Here is a 25,514-nt window from a genome sequence, read left to right on the forward strand (position 1 = left end):
CCCACAGTCCGAAAGACATGCTGGTTAGGGTGCGTTGGCCGTGCTAAATTCTCCCTCAGTGTTACCCAAACAGGCACCAGAGTGTGACGACTAGGGGATTTTCACAGTCACTTCATTGCAGTGTTAATGTAAGCCAATTTGTGACACGTTAATTAATAAACTTAAACTTATTTTGTAGAGGCAATAAATCCTCAGGCAGGCACAGTGGGTTAGCACTGCTGTCTCACAACACCAGAGACCCAGGTTCAACTCCCGGCTCGGGTCACTGTCTGTGCAGACTCTGCATGTTCTCTCTGGTTCTGTGTGGGTTTCCTCCGGGTGCTCCGGTTTCCTCCCACAGTGCAAAAATGTGTAGGTTAGGTGGATTGGCCATGCTAAATTGCCTCTTAGTGTCCAAAGATGTGCAGGTTAGGTGGATTGGCCGTGCTAAATTGTCCCTTAGTGTGCAAAGATGTGTAGGTTAGGTGGATTGGCCATGCTAAATTGCCCCTTAGTGTCCAAAGATGTGTAGATTAGGTGGATTGGCCATGCTAAATTGCCCCTTAGTGTCTAAAGATGTGTAGATTAGGTGGATTGGCCATGCTAAATTGCCCCTTAGTGTCCAAAGATGTGCGGGTTAGGTGGATTGGCCATGCTGAATTGCCCTTAGTGTCCAAAGATGTGTAGCTTAGGTGGATTGGCCATGCTAAATTGTCCCTTAGTGTCCACAATGTGTGGGTTAGGTAGATTGACCACGCTAAATTGCCCCTTTAATGTCAGGGGGACGAGCTAGGGTCAGTGCTTGAGGATATGGGAACAGGGCCTGGGTGGGATTGTGTTCGGTGCAAACCGATGGGCTGAATGGCCTCCTGCTTCACTGTAGGGATTCTATGAATAAACCTGCTCTGAACAGTTTGACTTGCCGGCCGCGTCCTCATACCGCGTCTTTTCCCTTTTTGTTAAAACCCGCAACCCCCCTGCCCCAGGACATTCTGGTTGGTAACAAGATCAGAGTGACCACCATCTCTGACGGAGTAGGTGGGGGGCGGTGGCAGGACGAAGTTGGGGAGGGGGGGAGGGGTGGGGGGGGGGGGTGGAGTGATGGGGGGGGGGGGCGGAGTGATGGGGGGGGGGCGGCGGAGTGATGGGGGGGGGGGGGGGGGCGGCCATGATTGATACCGAACTCGGGATCGCTTGCCCATGGCTGAGCATTGGGGCTGAGGGAGATGCAGATGTCTAAAAGGTTTCCCCGACTCCCCCCCCCCCCCCCCCCCCTTGCTTTGTAGGTGCCCGCACCTCCTCAAGAAGCCACGGGCCAGCGACGGACACGCGGACCAGGAACTGCCGAGGGGATTACCCGACCAGACACCGGTAACTCTGCCTCGCTCTCGACGGGGAACCGCTCCTTGAGGGTTTGTGCCCACAGAACCTAATAGGCAACCTTCCCCCCCCCCCACCCCCCCCCCAATCCCACTCCACCCCCCCCCCCCAGCCAACACAAATGCCATGTTTCGCTCCGCGTTTGCGTGAGAGTCACTGGGTCTTGTGGGCACTTTCCCCCATCATCGCCACTCTCACCCATCCCTTCACCGCTCTCCACCCCCCACCCCCCCCCCCACACACACACCAAAACCTCACTCGAATTTTGCCAAATCCATTGCCAGTGCGTGGCGATGGTCGGCAAGGCCCACTCGTCCTCCGAGATAGATTTCTGACCAATGAGGGATTAAGGGTTTATCTGATCCACTCTCAGATCAGCCATGATCTTACTGAATGGCGGGCAGGCTCGGAGGGTGAGATGGCCCACTCCTGCCCCTATTTCTTACGTCCTCCAGTCCCTCGATGCGTCTCGCTGGGCCGTTTTGTGTCTATGCATTGGGTGGGGTGGGGTGGGGGGTGGGTGTTGGGAGGGAGCTGGGCCAGAGGGGTGGGTGGGAGGGAATTGGTGGGGGGTGGGGGAGGGGGGGAGGTGGTGTTAGGACGTGAGTGACCCTTTAGCCACAGGACTGGACTCACGTGTGAGGCGCGTCACAACCTCCCATGTTCCCCCGCGCCCCGCCCCACCCCACCCCAACAACGCACTCCGCCATCCCAATGACGCCCCTCGTTCCCCGGCAGGGCTGCCCGATCTGCGCACAGCAAGATCCCGCGTGAGGGCTGGTTAGTGTCACGGAGGGGCATGTCCGCCCCCCCCTCCCACCCCGTGCCTGAGATTAATGGATCCCTGCGCGACTTAACCCTGCGCCCGCTCCGATTCCCGTGGGCGGGCGGGACAGGGAGGCGCACAACAGGCCCTTCGGCCCGTCTCGCCCATGCCGGCCAGGTTTCCCAAACTGGAACTAGTCCCGTTTGCCCGAGTTTGGCCCATACCCCTGTCATCCTCTCCCCGTCCATGGACCTGTCCAAATCCTTTCTCCTCTACCACCTCCCCTGGCAGCTCATTTCCATACCCGCCCCCACCCCCTGTCTGGAAAAGCTGACCCCCTCGAGCCCCTTTCCCCTTCTAGCTTTGGGCTTGCCCCTACTTCTCCGCTATTCTCCTTACCTATGCCCCTCATCTCTCTATAGGCCCCTGTAAGGCAGTTCATCCCTCATCCTCCTACTCTCCAGGGAGATAATAGATCCCAGCCTCTCCTTACAATTCAAGCCATCCAGTCCTGGTAACATCCTTGTAAGCATCCTTAGAGCCGGGGGGGCAATGGCCTAATGGTATTATCGCTAGACTACTAATCCAGAAACTCAGCTCATGTTCTGGGTTCGAATCCCGTCACGGCAGACGGTGGAATTTAAATTCAATTAAAAAAAAAATCTGGGATTAAGAATCTACTGATGACCCATTGTCGGAAAAACCCATCTGGTTCCCTTTAGGGAAGGAAATCTGCCCTCCTCACCCCGGTCTGGCCTACATGTGACTCCAGAGCCCTCTATAATGGGCGAGGGAGACACTCAGTTCAAGTCTGCTAGCAATAAATGCTAACCCAGCCAGCGACACGGACGAGTAAAGAAAAAAATATTTTTTGCCCCCTTTCCAGTATAATGACATCCTTCCTCTAGCAGGGCGACCAGAGTTGTATGCAGTACCCCACGTGTGGCCTTACTAATGTCTTGTACAGTCTTAACATAACGCCCCAACTCCTGTACTCTGAAGGCAAATGTGCAAATTCCTTCTTCCCGTGTCTACCTGTGACGTCACTTTCAAGGAACTACGTACCCCCCCCCCCCCCCCCCCCCCCCCTCACAAGGCCTCTGTTTGACAATCCCCTCCCCAGGGCCCTGCCATTAACTGTGCGAGTCCTGCCCTGCCTTTGTCTGACCAAAATGCAACACCTCGCGTTTATCGGAATTCTACAGAGCGTGGGGGGCTGAGGGGTGATCTTATAGAGGTCTATCAAATAATGAGAGGCACAGATCAGCTAGATAGTCAATATCTTTTCCTAAAGCTACTCGCTTAATGGTAGGGCGTTAGGGAGAGTTACAGAACAGAGAGATCTCAGGGTACAGTTCTGGCCGCTCTATTATAGAAAGGATATTATTAAACTAGAAAGAGTGCAGAAAAGATTTACTAGGATGCTACCGGGACTTGATGGTTTGAGATATAAGGAGAGGCTGGATAGACTGGGACCTTTTCCCCTGGAGCGTAGGAGGCTGAGGGGGTGACCTTATAGAGGTCTATAAAATAATGAGGGACACAGAGCAGCTAGATAGTCAATATCTTTTCCCAAAGTTACTCAGTTAACGGTAAGGCATTGGAGAGAGTTACAGATCAAAGAGATCTAGGGGTACAGGTTCGTAGCTCCTTGAAAGTGGAGTCACAGGTGGACAGAGTGGTGAAGGAGGCATTCGGCATGCTTGGTTTCATCAGTCAGAACATTGAATACAGGAGTTGGGACGTCTTGTTGAAGTTGTACAAGACATTGGTAAGGCCACACTTGGAATACTGTGTACAGTTCTGGTCACCCTGTTATAGAAAGGATATTATTAAACTAGAAAGAGTGCAGAAAAGATTTACTAGGACGCTACCGGGACTTGATGGATTGAGTTATAAGGAGAGCTGGATAGACAGGGACTTTTTTCTCTGGAGTGTAGGAGGCTGAGGGGTGATCTTATAGAGGTCTATAAAATAATGAGGGGCACAGATCAGCTAGATAGTCAATATCTTTTCCCAAAGGTGGGGGAAGCCTTAAACTAGAGGGCACAGGTTTAACAGGGAGGGGGGGAGGAATAAAACTGTGTTTGAGGGGTAATTTTTTCACACAGAGGATGGTGAGTGTCTGGAACAAGCTGCCAGAGGTAGTAGTAGAGGCGGGTACTATTTTATCTTTTAAGAAGCATTTAGACAGTTACATGGGTAAGATGGGTATAGAGGGATACGGGCCGAATGTGGGCATTTGGGACTAGAACAGGGGCTAAAAGAAGGGGCGGCATGGACAAGTTGGGCCGAAGGGCCTGTTTCCATGCTGTAAACCTCTCTGACTCTATGAATTAAACTCCATCTGCCATTCCTTGGCCAACTGGGCAAGACACTGGGACGAGAGGAAGATCCTTTGACCTCCACACAGAAAGGAGAGTGGGGGGGCCTCTGCTTAATACCTCGGTTCAAGGACGGTATGTCAGCCCAGACGTCACGGTTCAGTCGCAGGGGAAGCTACATGCCACCGACTGATGGCACAGTACAGCACGGTGGTACAGTGGGTTAGCACTGCTGCCTCACAGCGCCAGGGACCCGGGTTCGATTCCCGGCTTAGGTCACTGTCTGTGTGGAGTCTGCACATTCTCCCTGTGTCTGCGTGGGTTTCCTCCGCCTTCCTCCCACAGTCCAAGGCTTGCTGGTTAGGGTGCGTTGGCCGTGCTAAATTCTCCCTCAGTGTTACCCGGAACAGGCCCCAGAGTGTGGGGGATTTCACAGTAACTAAGCAGACGACACAAAGGTTGGTGGATTTGCGGATAGCAATGAGGACCATCAGAGGATACAGCGGGATATGGATTGGGTGGAGACTTGGGCGGAGAGATGGCAGATGGAGTTTAATCTGGACAAATGTGAGGTAATGCATTTTGGAAGGTCCAATACAGATAGGAAATATACAGTAAATGGCAGAACCCTTAAGAGTATTGATAGGCGGAGGGTTCTGGGCGTACAGATACACAGGTTACTGAAAGTGGCAATGCAGGTGGAGCAGGTAGTCAAGAAGGCATACGGCATGCTTAGCTTCATCGGCCGGAGTATTGAGTTTAAAAACTGGCAAGTCATGTTGAAGCTTTATAGAACCTTAGTTAGGCCGCACTTGGAATACAGCGTTCAATTCTGGTCCCAACACTACCAGAAGGATGTGGAGGCTTTGGAGAGGGTACAGAAAAGGTTTACCAGGGTGTTGCCCTGGTACGGAGGGCATTAGCTATGAGGAGAGGTTGGAGAAACTGGGTTTGTTCTCACTGGAGCGACAGAGGTTGAGGGCGACCTGATAGAAATCTACATGATTATGAGGGGCACGGACAGAGTGGATAGTCAGGAGCTTTTTCCCCAGGGTGGAAGAGTCAATTGCAAGGGGGGGGGGGGCACAGGTTTAAGGTGCGAGGGGCAAGGTTTAAAGGAGATGTACAAGGCAAGTTTTTTTACACAGAGGGCGGTGAGTGCCTGGAACTCGCTGCCAGGGGAGGCAGTGGAAGGAGATATGACAGTGAGTTTTAAGGGGCGTCTGGACAAATACATGAATAGGATGGGGATAGAGGGATACGGTCCCCGGAAGGGTAGGGGGTTTTAGTTGAGTGGGGCAGCATGTTGCTTGTTGCTGTGCAGAGCGATGGAGTCGCGTGTTGTGTTGTGTTGACGCTCTTTCTCTGTTTGACAGGCTGAGGAAACCAGACAGAACGAAGCTTCTGACCACAGAGGTAAGTTGGCTAACCCGCCATTATTGGACCATCAAATCCCGACAGGGCATTGGAGGCCATTCGGCCCATTGATCCTGCGCCGACTCTCCAAAAAAGCCTCCAACGCAGGCCCGCCCCACCCCCCCCAGTCCTCTTTCCGTGACCCAACACATGGCCAATCCACCTAACCTGCGCGTCTTACCTACAGCACGGCGGCACAGTGGGTTAGCACTGCTGCCTCACAGCTCCAGGGGTCCAGGTTCAATTCCGGCCTCGGGTCACTGTTTGTGCGGAGTCTGCACGTTCTCCTCGTGTCTGCGTGGGTTTCCTCCGGGTGCTCCGGTTTCCTCCCACAGTCCAAAGACGTGGAGGTTAAAGTGCATTGGCCGTGCTAAATTGTCCCTTAGTGTCCAAAGATGTGCAGGTTAGGGTGGATTGGCCATGCTAAATTGCCCCTTAGTGTCCAAAGATGTGCAGGTTAGGGTGGATTGGCCATGCTAAATTGCCCCTTAGTGTCCAAAGATGTGCAGGTTAGGGTGGATTGGCCATGCTAAATTGCCCCTTAGTGTCCAAAGATGTGTGGGTTAGGGTGGATTGGCCATGCTAAATTGCCCTTAGTGTCCAAAGATGTGTGGGTTAGGGTGGATTGGCCATGCTAAATTGCCCCTTAGTGTCCAAAGATGTGTAGGTTAGGTGGATTGGCCATGCTAAATTGTCCCTTAGTGTCCAAAGATGTGTAGGTTAGGTGAATTGGCCATGCTGAATTGCCCCTTAGTGTCCAAAGATGTGCAGGTTAGGTGGATTGGCCATGCTAAATTGCCCCTTAGTGTCCAAAGATGTACGGGTTAGGTGGATTGACCATGCTAAATTGTCCCTTAGTGTCCTGGGATGTGTAGGTTAGGTGGATTGGCCGTGCTAAATTGCCCCTTGGTGTCCAAAGATGTGCAGGTTAGGTGGATTGGCCATGCTAAATTGTCCCTTGGTGTCCAAAGATGTGCAGGTTAGGGGGATTGGCCATGCTAAATTGCCCCTTAGTGTCCAAAGATGTGCAGGTTAGGTGGATTGGCCATGCTAAATTGCCCCTTAGTGTCCAAAGATGTACGGGTTAGGTGGATTGACCATGCTAAATTGCCCCTTAGTGTCCCAAGATGTACGGGTTAGGTGGATTGACCATGCTAAATTGCCCCTTAGTGTCCAAAGATGTGTAGGTTAGGTGGATTGGCCATGCTAAATTGTCCCTTAGTGTCCAAAGATGTGTGGGTTAGGGTGGATTGGCCATGCTAAATTGCCCTTAGTGTCCAAAGATGTGTAGGTTAGGTGGATTGGCCATGCTAAATTGCCCCTTAGTGTCCAAAGATGTGTAGGTTAGGTGGATTGGCCATGCTAAATTGCCCCTTAGTGTCCAAAGATGTGTAGGTTAGGTGGATTGGCCATGCTAAATTGCCCCTTAGTGTCCAAAGATGTGTAGGTTAGGTGGATTGGCCATGCTAAATTGTCCCTTAGTTTCCATAGATGTGCAGGTTAGGTGGATTGGCCATGCTAAATTGTCCCTTAGTGTCCAAAGATGTGTAGGTTAGGTGGATTGGCCATGCTAAATTGCCCCTTAGTGTCCAAAGATGTGTAGGTTAGGTGGATTGGCCATGCTAAATTGTCCCTTAGTGTCCAAAGATGTGCAGGTTAGGTGGATTGGCCATGCTAAATTGTCCCTTAGTGTCCAAAGATGTGTAGGTTAGGTGGATTGGCCATGCTAAATTGCCCCTTAGTGTCCAAAGATGTGTAGGTTAGGTGGATTGGCCATGCTAAATTGCCCCTTAGTGTCCAAAGATGTGCAGGTTAGGTGGATTGGCCATGGTAAATTGCCCCTTAGTGTCCAAAGATGTACGGGTTAGGTGGATTGACCATGCTAAATTGCCCCTTAGTGTCCAAAGATGTGTAGGTTAGGTGGATTGGCCATGCTAAATTGTCCCTTAGTGTCCTGGGATGTGTAGGTTAGGTGGATTGGCCATGCTAAATTGTCCCTTAGTGTCCAAAGATGTGTGGGTTAGGGTGGATTGGCCATGCTAAATTGCCCCTTAGTGTCCTGGGATGTGTAGGTTAGGTGGATTGGCCATGCTAAATTGCCCCTTGGTGTCCAAAGATGTGCAGGTTAGGTGGATTGGCCATGCTAAATTGTCCCTTGGTGTCCAAAGATGTGCAGGTTAGGGGGATTGGCCATGCTAAATTGCCCTTAGTGTCCAAAGATGTGCAGGTTAGGTGGATTGGCCATGCTAAATTGTCCCTTAGTGTCCAAAGATGTGTGGGTTAGGGTGGATTGGCCATGCTAAATTGTCCCTTAGTGTCCTGGGATGTGTAGGTTAGGTGGATTGGCCGTGCTAAATTGCCCCTTGGTGTCCAAAGATGTGCAGGTTAGGTGGATTGGCCATGCTAAATTGTCCCTTGGTGTCCAAAGATGTGCAGGTTAGGGGGATTGGCCATGCTAAATTGCCCCTTAGTGTCCAAAGATGTGCAGGTTAGGTGGATTGGCCATGCTAAATTGCCCCTTAGTGTCCAAAGATGTACGGGTTAGGTGGATTGACCATGCTAAATTGCCCCTTAGTGTCCAAAGATGTGTAGGTTAGGTGGATTGGCCATGCTAAATTGTCCCTTAGTGTCCAAAGATGTGTGGGTTAGGGTGGATTGGCCATGCTAAATTGCCCCTTAGTGTCCAAAGATGTGTAGGTTAGGTGGATTGGCCATGCTAAATTGCCCCTTAGTGTCCAAAGATGTGTAGGTTAGGTGGATTGGCCATGCTAAATTGCCCCTTAGTGTCCAAAGATGTGTAGGTTAGGTGGATTGGCCATGCTAAATTGCCCCTTAGTGTCCAAAGATGTGTAGGTTAGGTGGATTGGCCATGCTAAATTGTCCCTTAGTTTCCATAGATGTGCAGGTTAGGTGGATTGGCCATGCTAAATTGTCCCTTAGTGTCCAAAGATGTGTAGGTTAGGTGGATTGGCCATGCTAAATTGCCCCTTAGTGTCCAAAGATGTGTAGGTTAGGTGGATTGGCCATGCTAAATTGTCCCTTAGTGTCCAAAGATGTGCAGGTTAGGTGGATTGGCCATGCTAAATTGTCCCTTAGTGTCCAAAGATGTGTAGGTTAGGTGGATTGGCCATGCTAAATTGCCCCTTAGTGTCCAAAGATGTGTAGGTTAGGTGGATTGGCCATGCTAAATTGCCCCTTAGTGTCCAAAGATGTGTAGGTTAGGTGGATTGGCCATGCTAAATTGCCCTTAGTGTCCAAAGATGTGCAGGTTAGGTGGATTGGCCATGGTAAATTGTCCCTTAGTGTCCAAAGATGTGCAGGTTAGGTGGATTGGCCATGGTAAATTGTCCCTTAGTGTCCAAAGATGTGTAGGTTAGGGTGGATTGGCCATGCTAAATGTGTGAGGTTAAGGGAATGGGGTTATTGGAATGGGGGCCTGGGTGGGATTGCGGTCAGTGCAGGCTGGATGGGCTGAACGATCTGCTCTGTACGACCCTCGGACAAGGCGCTATAGAAAATGCAGGTCTTTAGTCTCCGTTCACTTTGTAACTTCACCGGCTGTGTTTGGGTGAGGTTGTCTCAGACGCGGTTCCTTTTCTTTGCCAGGGGTTGTGTCCGGCGGGGGTCCCTGGGACGGCACGGTCGCGGCAATGCGGCGAAGGCTGCGGAAGCTGTACGCCTCGCCCGAGTTCGCCGTCACTTCCTTCAACGACTGCGTGACCCTCGACCTGCGGCGGACCTTCGCCCAGCCCCGGCTGCAGCTGAAGAGCGTGGCGGACCGGGCCCTGCGGCGCCTCACCCTGCCGGAGCTGGCCCGCGGCCTGGAGCGGGTCACCCTGCTGGAGGGCGAGGCTGGCAGCGGCAAGACGGCCCTGCTGAGGAGGCTGGCCATCCTGTGGGCCGGGGGGCCGGCGCCTGCCCCCTGCTGGCCCGTTTCCGGCTGGTGGTCTACCTGCCCCTGGGGCGGGGGAGGCCGGCGGGGGCGAGGGCGACCTGAGGGAGCTGGCGGGGGTCCTGGGGGGCCGGCTGCTGGTCCTGCTGGACGGCTACGGGGAGGCGGAGCCGGGGGCCCTGGCGGAGCAGCTGATCCGCAGGAACCACCTGACCCGCACAGCCGTGCTGGTGGGCCTGAGGACCTACCGGACCGCCGGGGTCCGGCAGTTCGCCAGCTCCGTGGTCTCGCTGGCCGACTTCCCCCTCTACAGCTCCATCTGGATCTTGAAGACTCTCTTCGCCCACGACGTCCCCCGCCTCCGCAAGCTGATCTACCGCCTTGGCTGGTGCCAGACCTTGCACGGGATATTCAAGAGCCCGCCCTTCGCCCTCTCCGTCTGCCAGCTGTGGGTGCGGCACCCGGCGGAGGACGCCCTGGACGGCCTGCCGGTTTTCCAGGCCTACCTGAGCCACAGCACGCGGGGGTCCGGCCCGCTGGGGGAGGAGGCCGTCTCCGCCTGCGGGCAGCTGGCGCTGTCCGGCCTCTTCGACTCCCGCTTCGAGTTTGCGGAGGAGGACCTCCGGCGGGCCGGCGTGCGCCCCGAGGAGGCCCTGGGCCTCGGCCTGCTGAGCAAGTTCACCGCCCAGAGGCTGAGGCCCGTCTACCGCTTCCCCCACGTCCCCTTCCAGGAGTTCCTGGCCGGGACGAGGCTGGGCGCCCTCCTGGCCTCGGAGGGCGGCCGGGAGGAGGGGCTGGCCTACCTGAGGCGGGTGGCCACCTTCCTGCAGGCCTTCACCCGCTACCACTACCTCTTGGCCTACACGGTGGGCAGCTCGGCCCAGGGGGCCGGCCGAGTGGTCCGCCACCTGCTGGACATGACCGAGAAGCCGTCGGCCTTCGAGAGCCAGGACGACCCCGCCCTGTACCTGCAGCAACACCCCGACCTGGAGTTCTACAGGGACTTCTTCGTCCAGTTTGCGCAGGTGCTGGAACCCGAGGCGTTGCTGGCCAGGGCCACCGACCTGGTGCTGGAGTTCGCCCTGAGGAGCCCGGCCTGCCAGGAGGCCCAGGCCGCCGTCACCGCCCTCATCCTGGACTTCCTGGCCGGCAGGCGCCTGAGTTCAAGACCTCGGCGTTCAGCCAGAGCAGCACCTTCCGATTCCTCAGGCTGCACCCTCAGACCCTGCCCCTCCTGGACCAGCTGGAGATCTCGGTCTCGGGGACAAGGAAGTCCATTGGCCTGACCAGCTACTCCCAGATGGCCGAATGCATGAGCCACTTTGGGGTGCCTCAGGTGGAGGAGGATTACGTGGAGTCCTTCCAGTCGCTGAGGAAACAGGTGGACAAAACGCAGGCCCAAGAGAAGGCCATCGCCAGCTTTTCCTCAATGACCCGCCACGTCATCCCGGAATCCTTCATGGTGCCCTTCCGCGCTCTACCCGCTGGCTACAAGACTCCCAAGCTCAAACTTGACGTCTCCAACATCGACGTCCTGCAGGAGGGCGACGCGGAGAAGCTGCTCACCTTCTGCTCCCTCTCCGACCACGTCGAACTCTCTCTCAGGGCCGCCCGGGGGGTGCTGGGCCAGATGGAGGCAGCCATCGAGTTGCACAGGGACCAACTCAAAGCATTGACCCTGCACACGACGGAGTTAAGCCCGGAGGAAGAAGATCTGGTCATCTCGCTGAGGGCACTGGAGTCTCTGGAGTTGAACATCAACAAAGACCAGCATCCAGGTATCCATTGCCGCGCCTTGCATTTACCTAGCGCCTCGCACTCCAGTAAGACATTTCCCGGGCACTTCACAGGAAGGAAATTGGACATGGGCCCCCTGAGCAGATTCTCGAATCATACTAGGCTCAGCCAATGGGGGAAGATAATTTAAGGAGCGTCTTAAATTAGGAGAGAGAGGCACGGGGAGAGAAAGAGGATTGAGAGGGGGACGGAGGGAGGAGGAGAGGGGGACGGAGGGAGGAGGAGAGGTGGACGGAGGGAGAGAGAGAGGTGGGGACGGAGGGAGGAGGAGAGGGGGACGGAGGGAGAGAGAGAGGTGGGGACGGAGGGAGGAGGAGAGGGGGACGGAGGGAGGAGGAGAGGGGGACGGAGGGAGGAGGAGAGGTGGGGACGGAGGGGAGGAGGAGAGGGGGACGGAAGGAGGAGGAGAGGTGGGGACGGAGGGAGGGAGGAGAGGGGGACGGAGGGAGGAGGAGAGGGGGACGGAAGGAGGAGGAGAGTGGGGGACGGAGGGAGGAGGAGAGGGGGGACGGAGGGAGGAGGAGAGGGGGACGGAGGGAGGAGGAGAGGGGGACGGAGGGAGGAGGAGAGGGACGGAGGGAGGAGGAGAGGGACGGAGGGAGGAGGAGAGGGGGACGGAGGGAGGAGGAGAGGGGGACGGAGGGAGGAGGAGAGGTGGGGAGGGAGGGAGGGAGAGAGAGGCGGGGACGGAGGGAGGGAGAGAGAGGCGGGGACGGAGGGAGGAGAGAGAGGCGGGGACGGAGGGAGGGAGAGAGAGGCGGGGACGGAGGGAGGGAGAGAGAGGCGGGGACGGAGGGAGGGAGGGAGAGAGGCGGGGACGGAGGGAGGGAGGGAGAGAGGCGGGGACGGAGGGAGGGAGAGAGGCGGGGACGGAGGGAGGAGGAGAGGGGGACGGAGGGAGAGAGAGGCGGGGACAGAGGGAGGGAGAGAGGCGGGGACGGAGGGAGGAGGAGAGGGGGACGGAGGGAGAGAGAGAGGCGGGGACGGAGGGAGGGAGGGAGAGAGGCGGGGAGGGAGGGAGGGAGAGAGGCAGGAACGGAGGGAGGGAGAGAGGCGGGGACGGAGGGAGGGAGAGAGGCGGGGACGGAGGGAGGGAGAGAGGCGGGGACGGAGGGAGAGACAGAGAGGCGGGGACGGAGGGAGAGACAGAGAGGCGGGACGGAGGGAGGGAGGGAGAGAGGCGGGGACGGAGGGAGGGAGGGAGAGAGGCGGGGACGGAGGGAAGGAGAGAGGTGGTTGTAGAGAGAGGTGGGGACGGAGGGAGAGAGGGAGAGGGCGGGGACGGAGGGAGGGAGGGAGAGAGGCGGGGAGGGAGGGAGGGAGGAGAGAGGCAGGAACGGAGGGAGGGAGAGAGGCGGGGACGGAGGGAGGGAGAGAGGCGGGGACGGAGGGAGACAGAGAGGCGGGGACGGAGGGAGGGAGGGAGAGAGGCGGGGACGGAGGGAAGGAGAGAGGTGGTTGTAGAGAGAGGTGGGGACGGAGGGAGAGAGGGAGAGGTGGGGACGGAGGGAGAGAGGGAGAGGCGGGGATGGAGGGAGGGAGGAGAGGAAGAGGTTTAGGGAGGGAATCCCACAGATTGGGGGTCAGGGCGCTGAAGGCACGGCCACCAGCGGTAGAGTGATTAAGGCAGGAAGCTGGGATTGGAGGAGTCGGGGTTGTGGTGGGAGGTCTCGCGGGTGGGGGTGGAGGGGGTGCCTTGGGATGGGAGGGGATTACAGAGATGGGGAGGGATCTGAAAACAAGGATATGGATTTTTAAACTGGATTGGGAACCAGCAAAGTCTGGCGCTCGGAGTGGGAGGGTCAAGGGTCAAGTGCTCACGGTGGGGATTGGGATACAGGGATAGCAGAGGGTTTCGGGAGGGTTGGCGAATGGCCAGAGGAGATGGAAACCCTTCAGGACTCAATGGTCAGGGTTCGCAGGTCAGTCCCGTGAGCTCGAGAGGGGATGCGTTCCCTTACGATAGTGAGATTCACCAGTGGATGTTGAAACCACAGGGAGCTTGGTGAGTCGCTTGGACCGGCTGGAACATCTGAAAGAGCTGACCATCGACATGGGATCCGCGTCTTCCCGGAGAATCATTGACCAGATTCCCGAGGGCATTGCCAAGCGTTGCAACCTGGAAAAGCTCGTCCTGTCGGGAATCGACTTGGCACAAGATTCTACCAAACTAGGTAACTCCTGTCCCAGCCCAAACATGGATTGCGGGGGCCAAGTCCCTCTGGGTTCAGTAATGTGCCCCCTTTAGGGAAGGAAATCTGACCTGGTCTGGCCTACACGTGCCACAGCCAATCTGGTTGACTCTCAACTCCCTCTTGGCAAGTATATGTTAAAAGCCATGTTATGTACAGCGGGGAGAAGGGGGGGGAGGCAATGGCCTGGTGGTATTATCAAAGAACAAAAAACAGCCCGGGAAACAGGCCCTTCGGCCCAACGAGCCCGCGCCGCCATTTTAACACCACCAGTCTCCCCCCCCTCCACCCATGACCCTTATCTATGCTTATGGCATTCCACATTGAGGGAAAACTAATTTAGGGACAATTTATTACCTCCAGTCAGCCTAATAGCACATCTTTGGGGTGTGGGAGGAAACCGGAGCACCCGGAGAAAACCCACGCAAGCACGGGGAGAATGCGCAAACTCCCACAGACGCCGGCCCAAATCCACGTGTCTGCACAGCAATCAGTGATAGTCACTGAGCTGTGGTGTTACCCAGTATCTGGTCCAGTTTAGGCACACACTAACGACATGAAGCACTAGACCAATCTCAAACAACCAAGAGCAGCCCCAGTACGACCCATCGCGTGTATCCCCTTCTTTGGACAACAAGGCGGACCGACTTAAAACCTTATTATCATATCACATCCTTTTACATTACCAGGGACGTCCCAATGCTAATGAACCTTATTTAAAACAATCTCCTATATCCTCCCATCTCCAACCCACTCATGTGCCTGTCTAAGTTACTCTTAAATGACTCTAGCGTGTTTGCCTCCACCACCTTACTTGGCAGAGCATTCCATACCCCTGCTACCCTCTGTGTGAAAAACCTCCCTCTAATATCTGTGTCGTACCTCTCCCCCCTCACCCTAAGCCCGTGGCCCCTCGTACTGTGTGTCTGTAACATAGGAAATAGCTTACCTCTGTTTACTCTATCTATACTCTTCATAATCTTATATACCTCTATTAGATCCCCCCTCAGTCGACGTCTTTCAAGGGAAAACAGCCCCAATTTGCTCAATCTTTCCTCATACCCCAGTCCTTCCATACCAGGCAACATCCTGGTAAACCTCCTCTGCACTCTCTCCAGAGTCTCCACGTCCTTCCGGTAGTAAGGCGACCAGAACTGGACGCAGGACTCCAAATGTGGCCTAACCAACGTTCTATACAACTGAAGCATTAGACTCCAGCTCTTATACTCTATACCCCTTCCTATAAAGGCTAACATCCCATAGGCTTTCTTCACCACACTCTCCACTTGTACTGCCACCTTCAAAGACTTGTGCACTTGCACCCCCAGGTCCCGCTGCGATTCTATACTCTTTATAGATTTACCCTTTATCATGTAACTCCCCCCTACATTATTCTGGCCAAAATGCATCACCTCACGTTTATCCGGATTAAACTCCATTTGTCATATATCTGCCCAATATACCAGCCTATCAATATCCCACTGTATTGCCAGACACTGCTCCTCACTGCCTGCCAATCCAGCCATCGCTAGACTATTAGTCCAGAAACTCGGCTAATGTTCCGGGGGGACCCGGGTTCGGATCCCACCACGGCAGATGGTGGAATTGGAATTCAATTTTTAAAAAAAAAAATCTGGAATTAAGAATCTACAGAGTTGTTCCTCTCTTCAAGAAAGGAAATAGGAGTGACCCCGGTAATTATAGGCCAGTTAGTCTTTCTTGGGTGGTCGGGAAGTTAGTGGAAAGGATCCTGAGACAGAGGATTTGTGACCATTTGGAAAGATTCAGTTTAATCCAGGATAGTCAGCTCGGTTTCGTGAGGGGTAAGTCCTGCCTCTCAAACTTGATTGAATTCTTGGAGGAGGCAACGAGGTGTGTGGATGAAGGTAGAGCAGTTGATGTCATGTGCATGGATTTTAGTCAGGTGTTTGATAAGGTTCCCCATAGTCGGCTCGTCAATCAATCAGCGCAGAAGGAGGCCCTTCGGCCCATCGAGTCTGCACCGAACGCAATCCCATCCAGGCCCTCCCCCCCCATATCCCTACATATTTTACCCACCAATCCGCTCTAACCTACGCATCCCTGGACACTAAGGGGCAATTTCTTGGCACGGCCAATGCACCTAACCCGCACATCTTTGGACTGAAGGAGATAAGGAGGGATGGGATAGAAGGAAATTTGGCCAATTGGATAAGTAACTGGCTGTCTCGTAGAAGACAGAGAGGGTGGTGGCGGAGGGAAGATTTTCAGACTGGAGGCCAGTTACCCAGTGGTGTACCGTGGGCGTGGGGGTGGGGGTGGGGGTCAGTGCCGGGTCCTCTGCTATTTGTCATTTTTATCAATGACTTGGAAGAAGGGATGAAGGGATAGGCACATGGAGCACACCAGGATGATCAGGATTGGGATAGCTTGATCTTGGGTTCAGACGTAGCTCGGCACAACATCGAGGGCCTGTACTGTGCTGTAATGTCCTATGTTTCTACGTTACTACTGATGACCCATTGTCGGAAAAACCCATCCGGTTCCCTTTAGGGAAGGAAATCTGCCGTCCTTACCCCGGTCTGACCTACATGTGACTCCAGAGAGACAGCCAATGTGGTTGACTCTCAACTGCCCCTCCAAGGGGCAACTAGGGATGGGCAATAAATGCTGGAACCAGCCCAGCGACGCCCACAGATGAATTTAAAAAAAAAACCCTCTCGGGGGCTAAATCCATATTCTTTCTGAGGGAAGACAGCCAGATTCGAGCTCCTAAAGTTAGCAGAGAAACAAGCCCGTTCCGTTTGATCAGTAACGTAATCTAACTGTGGTAGCACTGCTGCCTCACAGCGCCAGGGATCTGAGTTCGATTCCCGGCTGGGGGGGTCACTGTCTCTGTGGAGTCTCGCAAGGGGCTGAGGACACCACCCTGCAGACCATCAGTTTTAGGATGATCATAGAAGTGTTCTCCCCTCCCCTCGTGTCTATGTGGATTTCCTCCGGGTGCTCCAGTTTCCTCCCACAGTCCGAACGATATGCTGGTTAAGTGTTAAATTGTCCCTTAGTGTCCAAAGCTGTGTAGGTTAGGTGGATTGGCCATGCTAAATTGTCCCTTAGTATCCAAAGATGTGTAGGTTAGGTGGATTGGCCATGCTAAATTGTCCCTTAGTGTCCAAAGATGTGCAGGTTAGGTGGATTGGCCATGCTAAATTGTCCCTTAGTGTCCAAAGATGTGTAGGTTAGGTGGATTGGCCATGCTAAATTGTCCCTTAGTGTCCAAAGATGTGTAGGTTAGGTGGATTGGCCATGCTAAATTGTCCCTTAGTGTCCAAAGATGTGCAGGTTAGGTGGATTGGCCATGCTAAATTGTCCCTTAGTGTCCAAAGATGTGTAGGTTAGGTGGATTGGCCATGCTAAACTGCCCCTTAGTGTCCAAAGATGTGTAGGTTAGGTGGATTGGCCATGCTAAATTACCCCTTAGTGTGCAAAGATGTGCGGGTTAGATGGATTAGTAGGGTAAATATGGGGGGGTTACAGGGATAGGGCCCTGGGTGGGAGTGTTGTTGATGCAGGCTCGATGGGCTGAATGACCTCCTCCTGCACCGTATGGATTCTATAAGTTACTGTGAAACTCCCCCAGTCGCCACACTCCGGCAACTGTTTGGGTAACACTGAGGGAGAATTTAGTACGGCCATTGCACCCTAACCACTCGGTCAATTTAGCATGGCCAATCCACCTAACCTGCACATCTTTGGACACTAAGGGGCAATTTAGCATGGCCAATCCACCTAACCTGCACATCTTTGGACACTAAGGGGCAATTTAGCATGGCCAATCCACCTAACCTGCACATCTTTGGACACTAAGGGGCAATTTAGCATGGCCAATCCACCTAACCTACTCATCTTTGGACACTAAGGGGCAATTTAGCATGGCCAATCCACCTAACCTACACATCTTTGGACACTAAGGGACAATTTAGCATGGCCAATCCACCTAACCTGCACATCTTTGGACACTAAGGGGCAATTTAGCATGGCCAATCCACCTAACCTACACATCTTTGGACACTAAGGGACAATTTAGCATGGCCAATCCACCTAACCCGCACATCTTTGGACACTAAGGGGCAATTTAGCATGGCCAATCCACCTAACCTACACATCTTTGGACACTAAGGGACAATTTAGCATGGCCAATCCACCTAACCCGCACATCTTTGGACACTAAGGGGCAATTTAGCATGGCCAATCCACCTAACCTACACATCTTTGGACACTAAGGGACAATTTAGCATGGCCAATCCACCTAACCTACACATCTTTGGACACTAAGGGGTAATTTAGCATGGCCAATCCACCTAACCCGCACATCTTTGGACACTAAGGGGTGGAAATACACCTTTGGGCAGCCCGTTTTCTCATCTAAATCTTTAACGATTAGAATCTTGTTTTATTCAGAAATAGTTCATACCTAGAAGGGATTTATTCGGCTTGTTAATAGTGTAGTTAATCTGTTCCGACGAAGTTAGAGAAATAAATTGTTACATCCTGATTTTGGGAAGCGTGTCAGGGAGTTATTTTGTATTTAACCACTGGGGGTTGCTGGAGTCCCCTTCCGGCCCTGGTTCTTGGTTCACGTGTGAATTCTTCCTCCTTGTAGCTCGCGTCCTCAGGAACGCGCCTGAGCTCCGCATCTTCCGTCTAAAGTGCAACAGGGTCCCAGAGTTTGAGGAGTTCGTCGGCGCCTTATCCACATGTTCCCGACTGGAGGAGCTAACGCTGACTGACTTTCACCTCTCTTCGAGGGAAACCTCCGCTTTAGGTCAGTGAAGCCGCGTCCTTTACCCTCTTGTTTCTTCTCCCTTTTCCGCTGTTGCGAATTTGGGTCGCGTCATTGCAGTTTGGGAGATAGGAAGTTGGAATTTAGCGTGTGTAAAACTCTACTTTAAAAGGTAGTGCTTTATCTGTGCTTGGAATTTTGAAAGTGTGAGTACACAGAGAGCCCAGACTGAATTTTTTTTTCCCCCAAAGGCCAGTTTTTAACAAGACAATGACTTTTTCAATTTAGCCTATCAATTTCAATTGGGGCACTTAGATACCAAGAACCTATTAGCTTTAAATCTGATGGTTTTGACAACCAGGGACCAATCCTATTGTGGGAAATACTGATATTTCATCACTAGTGTAAAAGAAGGGAGTCGGTGGGACAAAGCGGGGAGGGAGCAACTGCCACCTGCCAGAGCTCAGAGCTCTAAACTCTCTCTCAAGTGAGAGAGAATAATAGAATCCCTACAGTGCAGCAGAAGGCCATTCAGCCCATCAATGCTGTATCACCCAAATCCCACCCAGGCCCTATTCCCGTAACCCCACATATTTACCCTGCTAACCATCATTCCCTCCCCCCCCCCCCAGCAACACTAGGGGCAATTTAGCACGGCCAATCCACCTAGCCTACACGTCTTTGGACACTAAGGGGCAATTTAGCATGGTCCATCCACCCAACCTGCACATCTTTGGACACTAAGGGGCAATTTAGCATGGCCAGTCCACCTAGCTGACACATCTTTGAACATTGAGGGCAATTTAGCATGGCCAATCCACCTAACCCGTGCATTGTTGGATGGTGGGAGTTAAGTGGCGCACCTGGAGAAAACCCGCACAGACATGGGGGAGGATTTGTAGACTCCGCACGGTGACCCCGAGCCGGGAATTGAACCCAGGTACCTGGTGCTGTGAGGCAACAGTGTCAACCACCGTGCCACCTCACCTATCCCTTAGAGAAAGATTCACCTACAAAGCAAAGGTACCAAAGAAATTCCAGGCAGAAAAATCAACAGAGAACACCCCGAATATTCTGGAGGTCGCAAAACCTGGTTGTAATTTAGAGACTGACTGAAATTTATTTTGTTAATGTGTGGGAGTTGTGTTTAATGGACAGAATCTTGTTTTATTCAGAAATAGTTCATAGCTAGAAGGGATCTATTCGGTTTGTTGATAGTGTAGTTAATTTGTTCCGACTTAGTTAGATAAATAAATTGTTACGTCTTGATTTTCAGAAGCGTGTCAGGGAGTTATTTTGTACTTAGCCACTGGGGGTTGCTGAAGGGCTGGTCACACTAACTCACGCACTCCTTTTACAAATTGCAAGGTGAAGTATTCCTCTTTGGGCTGTGACTTTTCAGAGGGAGGAATCAACCTCAGATTTTATAACGCCACTCTCTTTCTCTTTCTCTCTCTCTCTCTCTGTTTTTGTCCGGAGGGTCTAATTTTGGACAGGTCGGGTCTCGTTGGAAACAGGTGCAGGAGGGGGGGCCATTCAGCCATCCGTACCCCACTCCCGCTTTATCTCCTAGCCCCTTGACCACAAGGGCTGCACTCAGCCCACTCTTCAACGTATCTAATGGCACGGTGGCACAATGGGTTAGTACTGATAGATAGATAGAGTCTTACAGTGCAGAAAGAGGCCCTTTGGCCCATCGAGTCTGCACCGACCACAATCCCACCCAGGCCCTACCCCCATATATTACACCCACCAATCCCTCTAACCTACGCATCCCTGGACACTCAGGGGCAATCTCTCAGCATGGCCAATCGACCTAACCTGCACATCTTTCGGACTGTGGGGGGGAAACCGGAGCGCCCGGAGGAAACCCACGCAGACACGAGGTGAATGTGCAGACTCTGCACGGACAGCGACCCCGAGCCGGGAATCGAACCCAGGACCCCGGAGCTGTGAAGCAGCAGCGCTAACCCACTGTGCTACCCTGCCGCCTCACCGCGCCAGGGACCCGGGTTCGATTCCCAGCTCAGGGTCACCGTCCGTGCGGAGTCTGCACGTTCTCCCCGTGTCTGCGTGGGTTTCCTCCGAAAAACGTGCCGGTTAGGGAGCTCCCTCAGTGTCGCCCAAATGTGGCGACTAGGGGACCTTCACAGTAACTTCATTGCGGTGTTAATGTAAGCCGGACTTGTGACGAATAGATAAATGTAACTTTTTGAACGGCCTTCCGTGGGAGAGAATTCCGCGACTCTCCGAGTGCAGAAGTTCCTTCCCCGTCTCTGTTATATTCCTCATTCTTCAACTCTGACCCCCCCCCAAAGTCCTGGACATCCCCAACAGTGGGAATATTTTTCCCGTACCTTGGCTGTGCTGTCCCCTCCCCTCGGGATTTTATATGCGATCCCCTCCCAGTCTTCTCGACTCCAGTGAGTCAAAGCCCGGGCGATTGAATTCTCCTTCACCTTTCAGTCCGGGAATCAGCCCGCTTTTCCTCAAGAGCAGTTCCAGAGAGCGACTCGCGCAGGACCCTGGGAAACCTACGGCGCAGAGGAAGGCCGTTCGGCCCATCCAGGCCCCTACCTCCGTAACACCACGTAGTTACCCTGCTAATCCCCCCCCCACTGTGGCAGGCATGGTAAGAAGCCTCACCGCACCAGGTTAAAGTCCAACAGGTTCAGTTGGCAGCACGAGCTTTCGCAACGTTGCTTCTTCGTCCGCTGAGCGACGCTCCGAAACCTCGTGATTCCGTAAGGCAGAGGAGCGGAATTGGGCCACTCGGCCCATCGAGTGCTCCGGTTTCCTCCCGCACCCCAGCTCTTAGGCAGGTTGGTGTTGACAGATATTGTCCCTAAAATTAGTCTCCCCTCAGTCTTCCCCAATAGGCGTAGACAAAGGTCAGAGGTAGAGGAGGGCACTCACAATGTTAAGATGGCGGTGCGGGCTGGTTGGGCCGATGGGCCTGTTTGCCGTGCTGTGTTTCTCTTTGAGCCTGCTCCGCCACTGCTGATACTTCTCTCACCCCCATTCTCCTGCCCTTTTCCCCCTGGATCCCCCTTATTAACCAGGACCCTCTCTATCTCTGTCTCAATGGCCCGGCCTCCACAGCCGTCTGCGGCAAAGAGTTCCACAGATTCCCCACTCCCTCTGGCTGAGGAATCCTCCGGTTCAGGGGGATATTTCCGGCGCGGAAAAACTCAAACTCCGTCTGCTCTCTCTGTCTCTTCCAGCGGCCTCGCTCGGCCAGTTCCAGAACATCAAGGTCCTGGGGATTCCCCGACACAACTTTTCCCAGACGGAGGAATCGGAGGATTTCGGTAAGCTGGCTTCCCCGCCGTGTGGCCCAGTGCTGTGGGACTAGTGAGGATCGCAAACAGCAAGTTTTTCCTGGGATTCCCAAACAGTTGGACCTCCTTCCGCTGCTGTCTGGGGGAGAGCCATAGAGTCTGAGAGGTTTACAGCACGGAAACAGGCCCTTCGGCCCAACTTGTCCATGCCACCCCTTTTTTTTAACCCCTAAGCTAATCCCAATTGCCCACGGTTGGTCCACAGCCCTCTATACCCATCGTACCCATATAACTGTCTGAATGCCTTTTAAAAGACAAAATTGTACCCACCTCTACTACTACCTCTGGTGGCTCGTTCCAGACACTCACCACCCTCTGTGTGAAAAAAAATTGCCCCTCTGGACCCTTTTGTATCTTTCCCCTCTCCCCTTAAACCTATACCCTCTAGTTTTAGACTCCCCTACCTTTGGGAAAAGATATTGACTCTCTCGCTGATCTGTGTCCCTCATTATTTTATAGACCTCTATAAGATCACCCCTCAGCCTCCTACACTCCAGAGAAAAAAATCCCAGTCTATCCAGCCTCTCCTTATAACTCAAGTCCCAGTAGCATCCTAGTAAATCTTTTCTGCACTCTTTCTAGTTTAATAATATCCTTTCTATAATAGGGTGACCAGAACTGTAGACAGGATTCCAAATGTGTCCTTACCAATGTCTTGTACAACTTCAACAAGACGTCCCAACTCCTGTATTCAACCTTCTGACTGATGAAACCAAGCATGCCGAATGCCTTCTTCACCACTCTGTCCACCTGTGACTCCACTTTCAAGGAGCTGTGAACCTGTACCCTGAGATCTCTTTGTAACTGTCCCCAGTGCCCTACGGTTAACTGAGTAACTTTGGGAAAAGATATTGACTATCTCGCTGATCTGTGTCCCTCATTATTTTATAGACCTCTATAAGGTCACCCCTCAGCCTCCTACGCTCCAGGGGAAAAATGTCCCAGTCTATCCAGCCTCTCCTTATATCTCAATCCATCAAGTCCCGGTAGCATCCTAGTAAATCTTTTCTACACTCTTTCTAGTTTAATAATATCCTTTCTATAATCGGGTGACCAGAACTGTACACAGTATTCCAAGTGTGTCCTTACCAATGTCTTGTACGACTTCAACAAGACGTCCCAACTCCTGTATTCAGTGTTCTGACCGATGAAACCAAGCATGCCCAATGCCTTCTTCACCACTCTGTCCACCTGTGACTCCACTTTCAAGGAGCTACAAACCTGTACCCCGAGATCTCTTTGATCTGTAACTCTCCCCAGTGCCCCTACCATTGAGTAAGTCCTGCCCTGGTTCGATCTACCAAAATGTAATACACTTAAGGATTCTGCCACTTGCTGTGTATTTCCCATCTGTGTTAGACCTTCCAAGAGGCATTGGACCCGTCTCATGGAATGGCGGAGCACTATTAATGGGCCGAATGGCCTAGCTCTGCTCCCACACGGTCAGTAAAGAGTGTTGTGGCGGGAGTGTGGGATGATTTGAAGCAGAAGTGGAGGGAGAGTTGAGAGCTGGTTTTGTGGTGAATCTTTTCCCGATCTTCCTTCCTCAGCCCGTGCCGTTGGCTCCCTCGGGACATTGGAGGAGCTGTACCTCTCTCGGAGCGATGGGGACATCGCGGCTGCCATCCCCTTAGCTGAACAGCTGCAGAACCTGCCGCGACTCAGGGCGTTGAGTATCACCAAGGGTCTGGACGACCGCAGCTTGGTCAGACTGGGTGAGTCATTGCGCCAGAGGGGCAATGGAATTTATCACAGAGGCAACACGGGGAAACACCAAGAGCTTGGGCAATGAGATAGCTTTGGCATCCCAATGGAGGAGTGGGATAAGCAGGGAGGGGTTTCCGGAGCTTAGGCTCCCCACTGGCATCTGAAGGCACGGCCTCCAATGGTGGAGCAATGATGGCACGGTGGTTAACATGCTGCCTCATTGACCCAGTTTCAAGTCTGGCCTCTTTGTGCGGAGTCTGCACGTTCTCCCCGTGTCTGCGTGGGTTTCCTCCGGGAGCTCCAGTTTCCTCCCACAGTGCAGGTCAGGTGGATTGGCCATGCTAAATTGTCCCTTAGTGTCCAAAGATGTGCAGATTAGGTGGATTGGCCATGCTAAATTGTCCCTTAGTGTCCAAAGATGTGCAGGTTAGGTGGATTGGCCATGCTAAATTGTCCCTTAGTGTCCAAAGATGTGCAGGTTAGGTGGATTGGCCATGCTAAATTGTCCCTTAGTGTCCAAAGATGTACAGGTTAGGTAGATTGGCCATGCTAAATTGTCCCTTAGTGTCCAAAGATGTGCAGGTTAGGGTGGATTGGCCATGCTCAATTGTCCCTTAGTGTCCAAAGATGTGCAGGTTAGGTGGAATGGCCATGCTAAATTGTCCCTTGTGTCAGGGATATTAGCTAGGGTAAATAGGTGGGGTTATGGGGATACGGCCTAGGTGGGATTGTGGTCGGTGCAGACTAGATGGGCTGAATGGCCTCCTGTGCTGTAGGGAATTCTCTGATGTGGATGCTGACTTGTCTCTCCTTTATCCGTCCACACCCCCGCCATTTCTCCCACCACAGCGGAAGTGGCTAAAAGCGGGCACCTTTCCAAACTCCAGACTCTGGACCTCAGCATGAACGAGGACCTCAGCAACCTGGGTTGGAGGGATTTCTTCTTGACCCTGGACAACATGGGCGAGCTGCGGGAGCTGAACATCTCCCGCATGTACACCAACCAGCTGAAACTCCAGCCCGACACCTGCAAGGCCCTAGTTCAGTGTGTCTCCCGACTGCCCTCCTTGGTCAACATCTCGATGCTCAGCTGGATGCTGGATGCCATGGACTTCAACATGTTCAACGCCATGAAGGAGAGCCACCCTCAGTCTAGACGTCTGCGTGTGCTGCAGCAGTGGACGCTCCCGTTCACGCCCACCATCGTGACTGAGGGGTGAAGAGAGGGCCGAGTGGCCCCATTTCCCACCCCCATGCCCACCCTGCTTTCGCGGAGCACTAAGGAAATTTGGCATGTCCGCTACAGCTCTCGGCAATTCTCACAGAAGCACGATAAGAAGCATTCTTCCCGGATATATAGGAACAGAATTAGGCCACTCGGCCCATCGAGTCTGCTCCGCCATTCAATCACGGCTGATACTTTTCTCCTGCCTTTTCCCCATAAGTCTCATTTAACTAAGAACCTATCTATAAGTCCAGCTTGGTATGGGCTCCTGCTCCGACCAAGACCACAAGAAGCTACAAAGGGTCATGAATGTAGCCCAATCCATCTCACAAACCAGCCTCCCATCCATTGACTCTGTCTACACTTCCCACTGCCTCGGGAAAAGCAGCCGGCATAATCAAGGACCCCCCACACCCCGGACATTCTCTCTTCCACCAGGGAAAAAGATACAAAAGTCTGAGGTCCCGTACCGACCGACTCAAGAACAGCTTCTTCCCTGCTGCCGTCAGACTTTTGAATGGACCCACCTCGCATTAAGTTGATCTTTCTCTACACCCTCGCTATGACTGTAACACTATATTCTGTACCCTCTCCTTTCCTTCTCTCTATGTACTCTATGAACAGTATGCTTTGTCTGTATAGAGCGCAAGAAACAATACTTCTCACTGTATCCCAATACATGTGACAATAATAAATCAAATCAAATCCTTCTCCTCTATGTACTCTATGAATG

At 53.3% G+C, this 25,514-nt stretch overlaps 1 protein-coding gene across 1 annotated transcript in view; it reads left to right on the plus strand.

Annotated features, from left to right (window-relative positions):
* Positions 1–25,307, plus strand: part of LOC145339567 (baculoviral IAP repeat-containing protein 1-like) — a 35,034-nt gene extending 9,727 nt beyond the window's left edge. The window contains 11 exon segments of the mRNA XM_080184060.1: positions 1,266–1,350; positions 5,826–5,865; positions 9,472–9,767; positions 9,770–9,856; positions 9,859–10,918; positions 10,921–11,535; positions 13,552–13,728; positions 18,389–18,550; positions 21,733–21,819; positions 23,400–23,564; positions 24,406–25,307. Of these exon segments, the coding sequence (XP_080040186.1) occupies positions 1,266–1,350; positions 5,826–5,865; positions 9,472–9,767; positions 9,770–9,856; positions 9,859–10,918; positions 10,921–11,535; positions 13,552–13,728; positions 18,389–18,550; positions 21,733–21,819; positions 23,400–23,564; positions 24,406–24,776 (3,145 nt within the window). The 3' untranslated portion in view covers positions 24,777–25,307.
* The last annotated feature ends 207 nt before the right edge of the window (positions 25,308–25,514 follow it).

The sequence above is a fragment of the Carcharhinus amblyrhynchos genome, unplaced genomic scaffold (genome assembly GCF_965287045.1).
Source record: "Carcharhinus amblyrhynchos unplaced genomic scaffold, sCarAmb.v2.hapA scaffold_539, whole genome shotgun sequence".
NCBI classification, from domain to species: domain Eukaryota; kingdom Metazoa; phylum Chordata; class Chondrichthyes; order Carcharhiniformes; family Carcharhinidae; genus Carcharhinus; species Carcharhinus amblyrhynchos.